The sequence below is a fragment of the Grus americana genome, chromosome 6, assembly GCF_028858705.1.
Source record: "Grus americana isolate bGruAme1 chromosome 6, bGruAme1.mat, whole genome shotgun sequence".
Taxonomy (NCBI): domain Eukaryota; kingdom Metazoa; phylum Chordata; class Aves; order Gruiformes; family Gruidae; genus Grus; species Grus americana.
In genome coordinates, this window is record NC_072857.1 from 27,173,840 (window position 1) to 27,193,350 (window position 19,511).

Below are 19,511 nucleotides of genomic sequence, written 5' to 3' on the forward strand. Positions count from 1 at the left end.
TCCTGCAGTTCATAAGGAAAACAAAAAGGAGCCAGTCTGAGTTGAGCAACAAAGTTGTCATCAGCACTATTAATGAAAACAAGCTGTGGCAAAAACTATGAAAATTCATTACCATTTCAAGCAGAGATATATCAATGTGCCTTTTGAGATTTCAGTTACTGAGGAATCAAGAGAACTTATCTGCATTTTATACTTTTAGTCCAGACTTGTATCCCACTGGGAAATTCCTACCAATGTTTGGTATATTTTAAATCAGAAGACTTTTTTCTGAATTATACCATTACTATTCCATCATTGTTTGAATAACTGATAATGTGTCTCTGCCACACTGAATGCAGAAATGCTGCTGCTTTTTTGGTGATTTTCTGAATAGAAAGGCAGTTTGAATATCTACTCAGAGTTCAAAATGTAATAGTGCAAAACCTACTTTTATTGTAATTACAGAACTTAAAACAATATACACATTAGTAAATGACATTTGGGGGGTTGTGTTTGGTTATTTTTTTCTCTCTGAGTCCTGATTATTCCTGAAGTGAAAAGAAAGAAGAAAAATGTACTGATTAGAGATGAAGAAAAGTCTGCACGAGGTTTGAGCTTCTGGAGAAAGACTGTGGCTGAGGGAAGAACTACAAACAGCAGCACTGCACAGAATGCTGTTTTCAGGTTCAGGTGGCTTCCAATTACAGAGCTATAAAACAGAGCCAGCACCTCGAAGTCAAGGCAACCTGAGCAAGAGATACTGCAGCTTTTTTTCTGTGAACATATGGTATCACTGCTCCTGATAGATGGAGGGTAATCTGGGAACAAAACAGACATTTGCTCCTTATGCAAATGTCCTTGCCTTTATGGGTAGCTGGAGATCTGCAAGAATCTTGGCACTTCTGCAGATTTAGATATTTTGTGATAAAGTCTTTCGAAAAGGGGCAAGGGAAGGCATTTTTTAAGACACATTTTTATTTGGAAAATCCAAAGCATATTGTAAGCAAGCAATGTAAGAATGCTGTTTTACTTTCTCTAGTATCTGCTTTTGACAAAGTCCCTTTACTAGAAGTACACTAAAAATTGCTGTTGAAAGTTTGCTACAAACACTACAGATGTGTAAGATTTGAATTCTGTAATCTGGCTCAGTATTAACAATTCAGGTGGAGTTTTCATAGTCTGTTACAAGATGGATTGTTTTTCTTTTGTAATAAACTCATTTGCTATAGTCTGTAAACAGAGACACATTTTGGAGCTAAATCAGAGAGTTTGGTTTGTGGGGGTTTTTTTGTTGTTTTATGTTTTTAAATCACAAGTGTGCTATGTGTCTTTCCAATATTGATGGTATTAAATTACAGTGAAAAGCTTTGGTTTGTTGTGGGGTTGGGGTTTTTTTCCCCTCTATATTGTGAATACTTTTTTCTTAAGTTTGATACAGCTTCCATGAAAAAAATACAACTACCATGGGTTAAACAAAGCATCCTGAAACTGGCATTAGCCCAGGCAAACACAGAAAGATATTTTTAAAATAAAGAATTGCCTCTCATCATTAGTTAGTGTCAATACATTCTGTATCAAATTATACAATAAGAGTCCTCCAGAACCTTAAGAGCACTTCCACCTGTGAATTTATGAGGAGGAAAGCCTCTCCCATTAGTCTCTTAAAGAATCTGCAGGTCTCAAGTGGGAGCTCTTAAACAGTCACCAGGAAGTCCCTGAAGAGTTGCCAGGACTGCAACAACTGTAGTACCATCAGATTTGCTGCAATTCCATTGAAAACATAAACAATATATTTTATTTCTTTAAGAAACAGATTTCCCAGAAGACTCTTCAGTCAGAATACAATAAGCTACTTATTTTAAATAACTTCCAAAAAATAACATCATTTTGTTTAATTTTTATAGATGCATTAGTCAATTATTGTCACTTTCCTAAATTTTACACTTCACCATGTAAAACTTCAGAAGTAAACGTTTTTCAGCAATAACATTCATATCCATGTGTCTTAATTGCCACAGGCAAATATTTTTCTAAGCTTCATTCAATCTGATGTATTGCCAATAGAAACAAGTCTGAAATAATGACATCAACCCCAATTAAATGCTTACCATTCAAAATTTCCTTCAGATGTCTAAACCACGAATGACAATGATCTTCACTTAAGTTATTTAAATGGATAGCACAGTCTGTTAGTTTATTCTCTTCTTTATTCAAGCATTTAAAAATCGTGATACCCAACAAAGTACCACCTTTTTTCTGTCCTACAAAACGACGACGTTTCAGTTTTACTGAAAATACATCTTTCATTTCAATTATCTCCTCCTGAGCCTGTAAAACCATACTGGAATCACCTGTAGAGGGGAAAAAAAAAAAAAAAAAAAGAAGCATTATCAATATGATTAGAAGTAATATCTAAAAAAAATATTGTTATGGCTTCATCTCTAGCTTCATTTGTTGCATCTGTTCATGCCTATATTGAAACTTATTGCATATCATTTGCCTCAATCACTGGTCTTTTTACCAACTGTCTATTACTTAGGTTACGTATCCAGCTATACAGATAACACTGTTTCAAAGAGGTTATTTAATCTCTTTTCTGATATTAAAAAAAAAAAAAAAGAATAAAATTGCAGACTCTAAGAACAGTGAAGCAATTTTTTTCATTCAAAAAGCAAATTCTTCATTTTATTCTCCTAAATCATAGCAATCTCAGCAGTTGTATTCTAAGTCATAGATCAGAAAGTGTGTTATGACCCAAGCTGACTATATGCTCAATGTATTTTTTCATTTGATACAACTGCTGCCTTTCGGATGTGAACTAGAGACATATCAGAAAATAGTCAAGCAAAAATAGCAAAATAAACCAAAAGCATGTCACCCATCTTATCTTTCATTTTCAAGTCATGAATTTACTTTAGAAGACAAGTAAAAGAAAAATAGTTTCAAAAATTCTCGCGACAGTTCAAGACCTTCATCCCATGGGAGATTTGTGTTAGGGCTGGAATTAAATGAATGAAGGTTTTCTTATCTTGGGGCTGTTATACACATGGACCCTGTGGCTGCAGACACTATCACTGCAATGACACTAGTTCCAAATGCCGCCTGGAGATGTATCAACTGAACCACTGTGGTACAGGCTTCTCCGTTTTCTGCTCTCTTGAGCTGTAAAACACCTGATTCCTCAAAAACGTCAAATACACAGGCTGAAGGAAAAATGTCACGATTCCTGCAGGTGTCAGATACTCTGGACACAAAAAGATTCCCTGATTTCTTTGTAATTACAGCAGATCTGGAACACTAGACCAATAAAAGTCCCTTTGCAGCCCAAGGCAAGAAAAGCTGGAAACCAGAAACCTTTTCCAAATCTAGCAACAGTTCAGTCAAGTGGTTTCTTAATAGCAAAACCCGTAACATTCTCTTTGATGAATATTTGCTGCACGCCGTACTGAAGTGCCAGGGAGAAGCTGCAAAAGTCTATTTTAAATAAACTATCTTCCTGGGAAAGATGGGCAGCACTGCAGCTGAGACTGCAAAATCATGTATCACCTACTTCATTACACCAGATGAAGCTGAGGGCTTCAGAAAGTCATTCTTCTTCTGACAGGGAAAAAGAAGCCTGTGTTAATTCTTGTAACAGTTTAACGCTGGCATTTGTCAACATCATTTCTTGAACCAGACTATGCAGTGAACATTTTTCTGTCCAGAAATCCTGGAGGACTGCACTTCAGCTATGCTAACACAGCTAAAGCTCAAGTCAGTACTACCTCTCCTGACAATTCCCAACCAACCCACCTTTTCCTGTTCCATACCAAATAACCTGCTAGAGATAGAAGCATGACCTTATTATGCTTCCCACATATTTTTCCAACTTGTACATTTTACCATCTTAATTTCTCCATATGTCAGCTACTAAGGTGTAAAATTGGACTGAAATCTTTCTATTCTTAGAAGGAATACTGTGACAAGTAAATGCTTGTGTGCATTGAGATAGTACATGGGGAATTGTGTACTTCTGAAAATCTGCACTACAGACAACAGATAAACAGGAGGAAACTCACCAAACGATAGAAAACAAAACAAAGCTTAAACTACTGCAATGATTGCAGCATTTTCTGCAAGATAAAAGAAAAAAAAAAGTATGATTCCTATGAATCATAAGTATGAACTATGAATTTGCATAGACTCAGAGGGTGAGAGGACATTGCACAAGCAACCTCAATACTAACATTACCAAATTCAAGATCTTGATTTTTTTCAAACTTTGTATTGCTCTTCTAAAGCATTTGGGGGTCAACAGTCTTTGTTGGCCTTCAATGAAACAGTTACTTGTGATATCCTGAATCACTTACCTAGAACTACATAGTTTAATACCTTTATTTAAGACTTGCTTTAATTTTAAAACCAGCATTTTCGAGGGGGCTGCTTATCTTTTTCCAGAAAGTCTCCCTGTCAGACATACAGACCACTACAAATTCCAGCATGCAAGCTCAACATTTTAGGAAAATGGGTAAACACAAAGACACGTGAATTATAGCAACAATTGTTCTGCAGCAACAATCGAGCTGCAGCATTTATTCCTCCAAACCAATACACATATGCTAAATGGGTTTGTTTTTTAAATATTTTTAAACAAACATTTTAGACTAAACTACTAGTTTTGCTGAGAATATCACAAATTCTGTTATGCTAATAACAAATAAATTACAAACATTAGCTTATTTGTCCTGCACAAATCAAGTTAATGAAGGCCTGTTAAAATACTTTTCATTCCCCCAATGGCTTTCATTGAATGACATTTAGTCATAAGCCAGGTAAGGCTTGGCTTGGCTTTTCTTTTCATGCTATTTCAGCAAGATTTTTATTTCCTTTTACATCTTCCTCTTACTCTGTATTTATCAAATTCCTGTGTTGCTCAGATGCACATCAAAACTTTTGAAAATTAAAATAATACATTCTTACTATCCAGCACTACATTTTCAAAAATAGTATTTGATATATAGTTGTTCTACTGGAATACATTTCCAGATACAGCTTGGAGAAGCATTTGAACTGTAGGAATACTGAATCATACAAAAGCATCATCCTCAAGTTTTTAATTGTAGAGGAAATATTGAACTAGCTAGTTGGATTAGGACAGCCAATTTTCACTAAAGAAATCTGCATAAAAGCCACTAGGTATATTCTATAATTTTCTTCTATTTTTACTGAAAATAAGATCATCACAAACGCAGTAAAATTTTATAAAACAATTCGGATAAAGAAAATTTAAGTCATGAGCTACATTTATAAAAAATATTTCTAGTATGTGATAACAACCAAGGTTACTTTAAAAATAAAACATATATTGTATTAGACACTTTTTTAAACTTCAAAAAACCTATTGGTTCGTTAGTATCATATTGGTTATTGCTAGCTGTTTCAGGACATTAACTGTCCTCTCACATTACTTAGAAAGATATTGGGTACCATCTGTTCTTGCAAGAGATTTAAGTATACATCTATTAGATATCATGCTATTTATTTAATTCAGTACCCACTTCCCATTGTTGTATCTTCTGGAAAAAAAAAAGTCAATTTAATTACAAGGAATAAAGATAATCTCTTCTACCAGGCTGCCCTGTCATCATGAGAGCAGAGAGGGAACCTGTATAAAGTAGGTTATAGGCGTTAGAGAAGAGTAAAACTAACAGCACTTAACATTTAACAAAGATCTAACAAAAACAGAATATATGGCACTTTAAAAAAAATTACTATAAGCCAAGGGCTTGTCTAAATCAATCTCAGCACATCTGTCTGATGTAGAGCGTAAACAGGATTAGAGTTGGATTTATCTGCTTGACGCTAATTGTACTCACAGTTTCTGCACATGTCCACTTTTTTTTTTTTTTTTTTTAAATGCAGCATGAAAAAAAGCCTGCTTGGATATATGAATTTCTAGGAAGTTTTATGCCCCCATTTACCCTCTCCACTGATTTCAAGCAATGAGACTATCCTACATTTTTCCTATTTATGGTAGTCTAATCTCTTACTTAATAAAAAATTAAGTCTAAATACACCACACACAGCTAAATCAAAGGGTAAGGGGCTAATGCATTCAAATACAGTTTAATTGTAAATAGCAAACCAAATTTTAATTAGCTAAGAGTGTTAAACTAGGCTTTAAACAAATAGATTATCTCATGTTTACAGCAAAATTGATGAAAACATACACAAAGAAAAAAGCAGTATTAGTAAAAAATAGAATAGTTTGTAAAGAGAAGTATGTTATTAAAATATAAACACCAACACTTCAACAATAAAACATTTATTGGATTGTTTTCCTACCATAGAGGCCAAACATCTAGAAGTGGTATTTGAGGACTTAATTTCCATAACAAATATCTCAAGTACATGGAAAATGGTAGAAAATACATATGAAATGTGACTGTAAAATTCAAGTATGAGAATTGGACAGAAAGGAAAATGGGTTATGCTCCCTTGGTCATAAATTCTTCCTATGACCTTTCGCAAGACACCTAGCCCCATTTAACTACATTTAACAGATAAATCTCTTAAACATTTTAGGCTCTCTGTCCCATTACACTTTCAAAGTTTACTTCGTTAATAGTTGATTGCTATAGCTGAGTCCAGTGTAACATAATAGAAAGAATTAGAAATAAAAATCATCAAGACTATACCAAAGAAAATACAGTGATCAACAGTGGTTATTACAGAACTGATTACAGATCATCCTACACTGTACGAACACTATTTTCAAAATAACCATCCAGTATATACACTAAAATATAACAGTATTAATATAAAACCAAAAAGAAAATAAATCGAATAAAAAATGAAATTAGTTTTGACAATATGTCTACAAATTTAGGCTCAGGAATATTTAAAATTAATGTGATAACATCTAATGCATATAAAATGGCAATTATTAACTCATTAACTATTAAGCCCATTTTTCCCTGTACTGTAGCCTGCAAAGCACAATAAGTAGCATGCAACTGATTCATAAAACCTCTACAGTTTTCAGCTACAACTTTGATTAAGAAGGAGTGGCAATGAGAAATGTAAAGGAGCAAGTATGATCATTCTTGCCAGAAGATCTGAAAATCACTGTATAGCTCGTCAGGCTATTTAACATTAATTTAAAGACTCCAAACATGAGACAGAAAAGCCATTTTCAGAACATCTGAATTTTCAAGGTTTTGTTATTTCAAAAAGACAGGTCATGCAACACCTTTAGCAAAATTTGATGCTATGCCTCTTACCCTCATCTGCTACCAGAGAAAGCAAAATTGCGCTTTCTACTTCCCAAAAGCATCAAATAGTAAGCTGAGGAGAAGGTACAGCAAGGCCCAGGTTGGGGAGGGGTTGGGTTTTCTTTGAAGATTACCTTTACGTTACTCTAGTCCTTTTAAATGATGTTTTAAGAGAAGCGTAACAAAACCAAGGCCCTAGTCTAGAAAAATGTTTCTTAGACTGTGTGTAATCACCTCTTTGGGAACAGCAAGGAGTTCTACAAAGTACTGAAGAGATGCATCTCAGTTCCTCCAGAGCTGGAGAGTAAAAGCAGAGTGGAACTACTAACTTCATCTTTTAATGGCACCAATCACTTGCAGCAACAGCTGTATTCCTTCAGGGCAGAAATTTGAGCTTAAAAACATCTGACAGGAATACAACCAATTTTCATTCTCCTCCTCTAGAGAATCTGAGGATGAAGTGATGTATTTTGCCAAGCCAATGCAACCTTGCCACTAATCCCTCTTCCAATACAGGCACCTACCCTCACTCACCAGCCACAACTATGTAGGTCCAGCCCTTTTCCTTATGTCTGGCACTTGGCAAAACCAAGCCAAGTCAATTCAACTCCCTAAAGTAACATAGATTGTCCACTTTATTTTTTTTGCTGGCATAGTTTTCTGAAAATTTGTTTAATATAATCAGTTCAATACAAGTCCTACAAAACAAGAGATGCCTCACAGTGATAAGAAAATACACAGCAGGGAAGAAGGAAGGACTGGGACTGTCTCCTTCCATCAGGAGGAAGTCAACATGGTTTGAGCCAATCTGCTGTGCATTTTCACTTCCAATTGCTAACTCCCCTAAGATCACACAAACACAGATCAACAAGAGTCAGCAAGAACTGAGAAAGATGCACAATGGTTTCTCTTAATCTTTTAGAACTCTATTTACATCAATTAAAAAAAAAATTAAGCCTCAGAAAAAACCTCCACTTTACAAATCTATAATTGCACATTAAGTTATTTTCACTGGATAGGAAGTTACACACTATTTTAATATAACAGTAAAAGCCATTATTCACTATTCTGGCTTACAGAAGTCATCTAATTTTAAACTACTATCATAGATAGCTATCTCTAAAAATAAAATTATTATGAAGAATAACTGATATACTAAAAAAAAAATTCTTGAACAAATCTGTACTTCAGACTAATTTTTCAACTCAATCCCAGAAAAAAAAAAAACAAACAACCAACAACCCACACCCAAAACAGTAAGTTTCCAATGCAAATCCTAGATCATGGGATAAAGGCTTATATTAGATAACAGAAATTATATTAATTTATTTCTCTGTTCAGTAATTATTACAAATAATAAAAAGAAAAAGACACAATGTGATAAACACAACGATAAAAACTGGCTTTAGCAGTGTTGTGCAAGTTTCAATACAACCTACAGAAAGTGAAGTTTTTTTCCTTCTTTGCTCAGGGTATTTCTTGATAATTTTACTATACTTACAGCATGGGAAAACACATCTAAAATTGCAACCTCCTACCTTTCATTCTCCCCTCTTGTCTCTCTTCATGTTTCAAATGGCTTTTTCCCCCAAGACCCCTTGACCAGCTGATTCCCGTCCCTGTTCTCTCCACCACATCTTTTAAAAACTAATCCTCACTCTTCTGAACACCCTCATCAAACCAAGAGGGCTGTTGCAGTTATATGCCCCTGTGCCCAGCAGCATCATATCATCACAGCAACTGCAGGAAGCGCAGCTTCAGGGCACATTTGGTGTAGTCCTTGAAGTTCTGAGTTGGACCATACTCAAGGACTTAAAATTTTGTCTTTGCTGGAGCTGACTCCCCCTGGGGAGGAGCCGGACCCGGGGACTTCCCCTCTGAGTGTGACCAGATCTTAGGAGTGACTCTTGCACCCAGCATCCTGGGACTCTGTGATGCCCAGCAGGACACGGACAAGGCCCTCTGTTCATTAGACATCTATCCATCAAGCTTTCGTTAGTGTCTTGTTCCATCTTCGTTTTAGAGCAATGAAGTACCTTGCTTATTAATTACAGGCTAACAACAGAACTTTGTCAGAAAAAACATACTGAAATTGGTAGTTTTAAAAGAAGCCAAATAGCTTCTTGAATAAATACCTCCATGGAAAAGTGTGATTAAAGCATAGCACAAGGCCTAATGCTGTTCCAGACAAGAAGCTTCACCTTAAGGAAGAGTTTTCCACTTCATTCTCCAACAAAGATTTTGAGGAAGATTATGAAAAATAATGCCCCCTAACAAGAAAATCTACTGGGAATAATGCTATGCAGAACAACAATGCTAGCGGAAAGGAAGCAAGGCAGATAGTCAGTGATTCTGAACCTGAAGCATTTGAGAGGATGCAGGCATCAAAGACTTTGCTTTTTAATAGTTACATTTTCTCATTAACACCACACCAAGATAGAGGTCACTGAAAATAAATTTACTATAGAAAGCTCTACATATTATGTTAAGAGTGTGGCCCACATACTGCCTAATTTCAGAATATGATTGGAAAAGTAGCAGCAAACCTTTTATTAAGTGCCTGAAACTTCACGGCTTTTCATGTAGTAAGAGAAAGGAGTTACATAAACTTCAGAGTAACAACTGGGTAGCAAACATCAACAATTTCCATCATTTTATAAAACCTCTTCAAACACAAGCATAAGATTAAATGACACAGACCAAAAATACAACCATCATATAACAGATTTAAAGGGAGAGATTTCTGAAATAAAAAGAGAACACTGGAACCTAATGACTTACATTATTTAATACAATGGGCTAGCAGAGCTGAAAGATACTAAAGAATCCCCAAAGAAGAAACATGAGGTTAATTTTACATTCCTTCGAAAAAATCTCACACATACACACTATTTTGTACCTCCTGATTTATGTCATAATCATGGCAATTACTTCTGTCATTTCAAAAAATAAGGGGTGTGGGGAATCAAAATAACCTCCTATGGCCACATGACATCACGGAGTTTAACTACAAGTTAATAATTAGTTCTACTTGGACTCTTACTGGCACAAGATTTGCTTCAGCTTCAAATGCAGATTTACAAACCATCCATATCAGTGTCCCACTTTCAGGGAAATGAACATGCCTCAAATATCTGAAATTTTGTCTTTTCTGGTAAAGATTTTCAAACCACCTTTTTCTTCAGGAAAAAAGAACAGACACATCCCATTCTAAACACAGGACAATTTCCTTCCATAAGCTATTGGTAATTCATGTATATTAGCAATTCATGCTTTTAGGTATTGAAGCATAGCTATCAGCAGCTAGATAAGCACATTCATGAACTTCTCATTGATTAACAGCTACATGTTCAGCCTTATTCTCATGGATCTTTAGTCTATTTATTTTTTTAGTAGCTTTCTTTATAAACTCAGCCATCCTTTGTATCATTCTATCTGCACCTTCTACACTATCCCAAGGGTAAGAGATGGCAACAGCACCACCAGAGTCCCCTGACAAGCATAAAACCCTTCTTTCACCCAACACTCTTCAGCTCAGTTGCCAGATAGGAATAAGAAGAATGTAAGCTACACCACTTTGCCTGCAGGGATGAATGAATATTATTTTGCTCGTGTACACCACACGTGTAACAGACTTAAAAAAAAAAAAAAAGGCAACAACAAACCCCACAGAATTTTGTTAGATAATCTTTATAATATAAATGGTTTTTTCCACTTCCTCTTAGGGGAAGTGTTCATATTCCTCTAACTTTGTCAAGTATTTTGGCTTATTAAAAATATACTTTATACTACATGATATATGTAGAGTACAAAAATTAATTAGAACACCATACAAAATTTAAGGTATACTTAAGTCAACTGTGCGGTATACAAATTAGCCTTTCATATAAAGAGAAAGCTTACAAAACACAATACTCCAGAAGCTTTCTGGTATTACAATTATTGTTATCATATGGAATTGACTACATTTACAGTGATGCATAATCCTGTGGCTGAGGAAATTACATTCTCAGGCTTTCATCAATTTTAAAATTTTGTTTGTAGCTTAACACTATGACAAAGCTCTCACAAAAGATTTGATACCAATATGATGTGACACCACTGAACCAAACCTTAATTTCATTCACAGTAAGAAATCACAGGATTAAGTAACACTGTGCAGTCTTTTAGAAAAGTTTATTGCTTCCAGATGGATGCAAGTTTCCTTTCAGCACTGATTGTATCTTCTGTACACAGGGTGCCAATGTTACTATAAATATAGACAAAAGCAGTTATAAAGATAAATTATTAAAATATTGACATAAACAGGCTCATACAATACTGCCTCTTGCCACAAAGTAAGGTCAACTACATTAAAGCGATGTGCATATCACAAATGTTCAATATAAAAACATGTACACCCTTTTTAGAAATTACAGCCTGTATATGAACAAGCACAAATTTACAAGGTATCCATAAAATGACTTCTAATTCAAACTGCGTGCTCTTTGCCCCATGTTGTGTAGTGCCATGTGTTTCACTGCATGGTGCTTACTACCAAGATGTCCACCTGTGCCCATGTATCAGCACAGCAAGCTAAGTATATGCTTACTTCATTTAGCAGCAGAACTGTTGAATACACACTGCAATACGCTTACATTTAAATAAAACTAAAATCGTAAATAATAAATGTCTTTAAGCAAATTTAAATTTCAAACCATGTACATAAGACACTGATAAAGTGTCAACGGCTCTACAAAATCTTTTCCAGAAAGAAGTAATTCTGGAGAATATCTGTTTACACTATAAGAAAATGATATATTATGCTATTTTGAAAATCAAAATACACTCAAAAGTTATAAGGTAAAGCCAGTACTTTGAGTTGTTTTAATATTTTATTTGTTATACAGGTCAGGAATTATAAGAATAAATGATAATAAAACATATTATTTGAACTTTTCATGAGATTCTCAAAAATCAAAAGATCTCCATCTTGGTTTTGATTCGTGTAATAAACAGTGCATAAAGTAGAATAAATTAATGCATTTTAAAGAACATGCAGAATCCATAAAATGTTTTGTGAATAAAATTCTAGCATTAAATACCATGAAATTCAAAATTAACTATCAGCATAGAAATAACTTTCACTTTTACATCAAACTACATTAGTATACTATGTTACATACAGAAACCTACTGACTTTCTGACAGGTGTATCAACTGCTTCAAAACAGAGACATCAGTCAAAACAACACCAACAAAAAAAAACCACCCCAAAATTTTCCATGATGTATGCTTTTCATCCTTGCGTGCACCAAGAGCCTCAAACAAGTAGTCTTCTATCTATTTTAGGCAAATTCCTTGACATCTCCCTGTCTACTCCTCTTAACTCCAGTATGGTAACTGTAGCTATATACCACATTTACATATCTATTCCTAATCCTAGTACTAAGATGTACTAAAATCAAACAGAAAGACTACTGATCAAAATGTTAAAAAAAAAATTCAGAGGAGTTTTCACTGTTGGAGAAACATGTCAGATGACAAAGATACAATTCAAATCTCTCATAATACGTAACAATTTTTACTCCCCCAAAATTTAAATGCTAGCATTACACCAAATGGACACGTATGTACAGGGACTACCACTATGAGGTTGAAGCAAATATCTTACTTGCAGATCCTAACAATTTTACTCCCAGCATAAAGATCCTGCATACAGTTGCAGGATCAGAGAGATTCACAGCCAAAGCACCCATAGAGCAACTAACAGAGATGCATCTTCAGACTGTCTCCAACAGGCACTTGCACAGTATGTGTGTTATTGTTACTACTCTAAATTTTCCCCCATCACAATATTAAACTTACCTTGCTCATTTAAAAGTAAATTTAACAAATCTGAGTTTCTACACATATCCCACCACACATTACAAATCAGACAATAATCTTTGACTTAGCCCTAAAGTGAACCAGTGCAAGAAAATTATCATCACCTGTGTTCAACAATCAATTACTATAGATACCCTGGCACACATCTTTAAGCTGTTGACATAACGATGTTTTACATTGAGGGTTGTCTTCTACTTCTACCCTGTGAACATCAGACATCTTCCAAAAAAGAGATTTATGGAAAAATACCAGCTAAACATATAGAAGTTGCCCTTTTTCCTAATCTTAAAGTTGATGAAACTAATTACTCTTTTGGAATCATTTCAGACTCGCATCCTATACAAGTGTAGCTATTGTATTTGGAATTTAACTTCCCATCTCCACAACAAAAATAAAAACCCCAAGGCTATAATAATTATAAACATATACACAAGCACTATTTTCAAGGCACTTGTGGCTAAGAAATACAGGTTTCCTATACAGTCTGATACTGTATTGTAATTCTTAACAACATTTAACAAAATTAACCTCTTGATATTTTGTCAGACAAAGAACATACATTCTTTAAACAATATCGATCCACCAATAAAAATAAGTACCTTGCAAATGGAAGGCTAGGTAAACTGAAGTTCAAATTCGACCAGGAAAGCTTGCTTAGTAGTATAAATACAGATGGAGTTACAGACTAGCGGTGAGTGTGCTTTTACATAAACTACCATTTAAATACAATTTAACTGGTTTCTAGTAAGTAACACCAGCAATACCAGATCAGCGCAAAAGTCCATCTGTCCCAGTATCTTATGTCAAACCATAGCCATAAGCAGATGCTAAGAGAAGAGAAGGAATAAAGCATTTATTCTGTTTCCCACGAATACTTTTCCACTCCCCACCTGTTTTCATTTGGGACACCCTGAACTGACTGCAGTTTCTCCACATCTAACAGCACTCAAATGAGGCCTTCCGTCTCCAGCTGAACCCCCAAAATCTTTTAGCATTAGCAATATCCTTTGGCAGTAAGTTCTGCAGTTCTCTTACCTGCTGCATGGTTATTCCTTTTGTTTTGAGCCTGGTTCTTACTAGCTCCACCGTATTTCTTATGTTGGCAGATAGAAAGCCATTGCCATCTACTCTCTCCAGTCCTCATCTCAACTGCCTCCCTTTCAGGCCAAAAAGTGCTGGCCTAGTCTGTCACTCTCATCCAGGAGCCATTCCTTACCATTAATTATTGTTAGTCCCTGAACCTTCTTCAGTCCCACATAATCTTTACTGAGAACACCAGAACTGCACGCAGTATTCAAGATGTGATTAAATAACCGTTGGTTTATAGAGCATACAAACATCTGCTTTAGTCTCTATTTATGTTCTAATGATCCTTAACGTAATAATCCTAACAACTGTTTGAGTGACAGATGACATTTTACACATAATAAACCTATGATCATATGCATTAGGAATGGTCTGGCTACAGCTCCTGATCTTGATCCCAAGCTGGTGGCATTCAAATAAGAGATCAATACATTACACTATGCTTAATTATATCAACTCTTGGACTCACTGTCCCATTGCCTTCTCAAATCTGTAAACCGGCCATATCTCTGAAGCAGTGCTGTAGGACATAACTAACAATCTCTAAATGCTTTTCCACTTCTATTATAACAGTCCCCAAACAAACAAATTCAGCATTTCTGCTCTTCTGTGTTTATCTCATGCCATTTTTTCTCTTCCATGCTCCTTCCAGACCACATTATGGCACTATGAACTTTTCAGACAGCCTTCACTCCATGAATTAGACAAAGAAAACAAACATTAGAAACAGAAAACAAAGAGAAACATATTTAACAACAGCTTTCTTTTACTGTAAGTTCATTTTATTAGTCTGTTCCTGCATACAAACTAATATTGCTAAACTGCTAAATTTGCAGATGTAAAAAGTAGCAGCTGCTTTAAGCAAGACAAATAAGTATATATGTATAAATTATATTGTAAGTTCAGTACTGCATTTCTGTGTGTACATTCCACAAATGGTTTCCATAAAACAAGTGAGACCTAGGGACGAAATTTCAAAAACACCACCTGCTTGTTTCCATCATATTTTAAATAATTAACTCCTCAACAAATGTAAGTGAAAAAAAAAGCCTTTTTATGTCATTTTTGTTTGTACTACAGTAAAAAAAAAAAAGGAAAGAAAGAAAACTACAGGCATTTATCAGGTACTCTTTTCTTCTGCTAAGCAATGTTTTCTAAAGCAACTGAAGTTATTACTACTCCTCTATCGCAAAAGGTCTATGGAACAGAAAAGGATCTGGAGGATATTCTTAGCTTAATCACAGCCTTGTTTAATGAGTGTGTTGCAGTCAAGTGACCAAGAAAGACTACATTTCACATGAAATATTCAGAAACGTTATTTTTCCTTTAATAAAAATAATACCAAGTTAAAAATAGACATCTATATACGACCTTCTGCCTGATTATTGTAACATATCAAAGTATGGTGTCGGCATGAGTTAGCACTATCTATAGCCATCTAACTGTTAATGCATTATTCCCTGGTGCTATGATAATTGTGATCCCTAGCTAATTACCTCACCCCCAGTTACACTATATAGATGTGACAGAGCAAGTCTTTAGGAAGTCCAAAACCATCCAGGTAGGAAATCTTTCAGCACCTTTCTTGACAGAGCAGTTTGACAAGTCTCCAAAAAACCCTCCAACAAAAAGCATACCAGGGAGAGGGCTTGGACAGGAGCAATTTCATTTTGAACCATCTTCAGAGCAGTCAACAGATAAGCCAGGCAAGGATGTGCTGTTTTCACACAGAAAGCCAGCAAGTTATCCTGCAAGTTTTCCTGTTTATTTCTGGCAATTTATTTACAAGAATTTTTGCTTAAGTTAGAATAACATAGGCTTTTTTTTAGAAAGCCATTTTCCTACAGTGTTATTTTTAAGTGAGAATACTTATTCTGTTTCTACTATACTGTACTGAAACGACACAGAAAAATATAAAGATGATTTTTAAACATCTGTCAAACAGGGGTTTTTAATAGAATGATTAGCATTTAATTACTCAGAACAGTATCTGCAAAACAGCATTATATTTAGTCGTAAGTATTTGTTGCTGTTACCCTTAACTTGATCATTTGTATGTCAAATTTTGTTTTTCCAAGACTGTCTGCACTGTGTAAAGATCTGTTTCCAGGATACGTATAATTGTGCAGTACATAACATCTGTTGCTTTGCATTTTCTGAGCTTTGCAAAGCATGTTTTCCTATATTCACTTGAGTGTACAGACTGACAGAAGAGATATATTGTCACAGTTCAAATAAACCGACAACTACGGCAACTACTCTGTACTGAAAAGCATTTAAGTAACTACCATCTTACACAGCCCAAACAGACAAAAACCAGGAAATCCAGAGTTCAGCATTCAATTCTGTTCATTAACTGACCAGTTGTTTAAAATTGCAACACACAAGCAAGAAACAGCTACATGTTAGATTAGAGAACTGCAAGGGAAACTGAGTTACTGCACATATTTCTTGTCAGAGATTTAATATATTCCTACACCTACAACTAAACAAGAAGCTGAGGAGGGAAGAAGTTGCACCGAATCTTACAGATAAGTGGTAGAATTTTCTTTCATCAAATCCCTTACAGAAAGGCTACCATGCATAAAGGCTCACATGAAAATTCAGACCTACAACTTTTTTTTTTTTAACACCTTTTATCTTCCCTTTTTTTTAAAACATATTTGTCTGTGTGTTACCACTAACAGACCATGATTCCTTTTTTTTTAAAAAACATATTTATCTGTGTGTTACCACTAACAGACCATGAGAGAAAACAGCAGCTTCCATACTACTAGTAAGGAAAACTAATAACTCTTTGTAACATAAAGCAAATGGTGAGCATGGAAAATAAGTTTTAATGCTAAATCATGAGAATAATTTGTGATCCACTCTGGCTTCTGAGCTCAAATTTTACAAAAATTAAGTGTTGTGGCTTACAATCATGCTACATGCACTGGCTTACAATCATATTACAAAACCTCCAAATTAAGTGTGGCTTGGTTTTGCAACCAAAGAGCTTACATATTTATTGCATCAATCTCAAAGTTGCTATGTTGTCATTGATAGATATACATAAAGAGCGCGAGATGAGTTCTGTGCTTTGTTTTTGTTTTCTTTAATCTCTAACATTCATATAGTAACATTCAGTATTTGTCATTTACAGTAGACACTATGTTGAAAGATTTCACAATATTTAGCTAGAATGACAAACGTAAATCACACAAAAAAATTTCTTTTAATCAAATACCCACCCATCAAAGAATAAACTGAGGATATTCTTTAATCTTAAAAAGAAATAAACTAGGAAAATTTGGGGAAGGAATAAAATCAGAAGCACCCTCTCAATCTCTACGTAAGCATTTTCAAACACTCCCACTTACAAGAATGATAAAGATACAAATACAGTTCAAGGCTTCAAACAAATGCACACATCTTCGAGCACCAAACTCATTCCCAAAAGATAAACATAGCTAATACTATCCTACACCACAAACAAGCCAATCTTGATAGCTGTACCTAAATAATGGGGACTGGGATGTTGTGTGAAACACAGCTTATTGATTGGTCTCCAAAGAAGAGCTGATAATAATGGTAATTCTAGTATCACAAAACTTCCAGATTTGTGGGACATTTCTTGTTGCTCTGCTGGACTTACATTGTGAGGGGTTTTTTAATGACTCCATGAGGAAACAATAGGAAAACAGTTACCTTGAAACCTTACAGGATACAAAATGTTCTCATTCAATAATGCATTTTTACTCTACATACTTTGATAATAACAAAATACATGTTCATAAAGAAATTTAGGTTCAACCAAGAAAGCCACAGACATTTTAAATGAGTTAACTATTTTCTTCCCTTTAGCAGCATTGTCATTGAAAAGTATGAAGTCAATTACTTTTAACTTCAAAATCACCTTTGGAATTAATACAGTTTTGAATAAAAAGGTATAGACAGATGACAACGCATATCAATAAATGAAGCTAAAGAAGTATTGGAAGTCTAATTATTTTTCAAAATATTAATTTTCTTGCATGCTTAAATACACATTTAACTTTTAAAAACACAAACAGTATTATGTGAATGTAACTACTATCTCTATACAAGCATACCTCATATGTTGGAAACAAAATAATTAGCCACTTCTCCAAATTACACACACACGAAAATATCAACACACCATTTTTTCCTGCAGAGGGCCACAGCAGAACAGTCTGATAGTAAAATCTGAAGTCCTACAAAAAGGATTTTTATGCTCAGCCAAAGTGCAGAGATAGGAAATACCAATGTCTTCAACTTTTCATCGTTAACTACACAAAATCCAGTTACCCAGATAACACCTATGAGGGAAGGAAACATTATAATACATCTTGGTATTTCATCCAAGAGGAGGAGTTTCCAACACACTAAGAACCCTTTTTTGGTTGCATTTACAGGGTCATGACTTCCCTGCCAGTTCCAGTGCCACATGCACAACTGAATTTCTGTTGTGCTTGCAATTTCACTTATTCAGCTACGCTTGAAGATATGATCCTAAACTGGTATCACTGTCCAAAGGATATTATCTGCAATTCAACTAAGGGGGAAGGGTTCCTAAACTGCACGAGGGGAGTTCCAAAACTTCTTCCCTAGTGAAATAGTTTGAGAACTACCATCCTTATACTTAGTCTGCAGACGCAAGTATTTTTGAGACCAACTAAACAGTTGGAAGGAGGAAGTTCTAGTCACTATCAAGTTAGCAGGTTAAAAAGAAAAATAAAAATCATTAAACGGTATTTTAAAAGGTTAATTTATTAACTTTACAGTTGCACTCGATTCTGTAGTATTTCAGAGAATGGTGAAACTCAATTAACTCAAAAGATTGACAGTTAATGTCTATGAGACAGGAATCAATTTAGAAAAGGATCTTAGTATAATGCAATTCTATAGCAGTCCCAGTGGTAAATGACAAAAAGGTCACATTTTGAAAGGAAACAGCAGATACCACCACAAAACTAGCAGATGTTCCTAAAGGATCATCTGTACAAAAACATAAGCATATGTGAGAGAAATCCAACACTATCATGAAATCAGTTGGTGTCTAACATAATAGCAGTTCCTTATGGCAATATGGTAATACGTGTATCACATACTCAACACATTATGGGTTTTTGTCTGCACGTACTGTTACAACATAAGTCATAAAAAACAGGACCACTGATTTCCTTGAAAGGAAAACATTAGTTCCATGACCCACTAATGTTAAGGTACACAAAGACTATTCAATTCTTCAGGTTTATGTTCTCAGATTTTCAGCCATTTAGGCTTTTTCAGAAATTGTCTAAGAAGGATAAAAATATTTTTA

The 19,511-nt window shown here is 34.8% G+C and overlaps 1 protein-coding gene across 3 annotated transcripts in view; it reads right to left on the bottom strand.

Annotated features, from left to right (window-relative positions):
- CERKL (ceramide kinase like) overlaps nucleotides 1-19,511 on the bottom strand; it is a 55,659-nt gene that overhangs the window by 28,186 nt on the left and 7,962 nt on the right. For all 3 annotated transcript variants that reach the window (XM_054829903.1, XM_054829904.1, XM_054829905.1), the window contains exon 2: nucleotides 2,088-2,330. In XM_054829903.1, coding sequence (XP_054685878.1) covers nucleotides 2,088-2,330 — 243 coding nt within the window. The remainder of the gene's footprint in view (nucleotides 1-2,087; nucleotides 2,331-19,511) is intronic.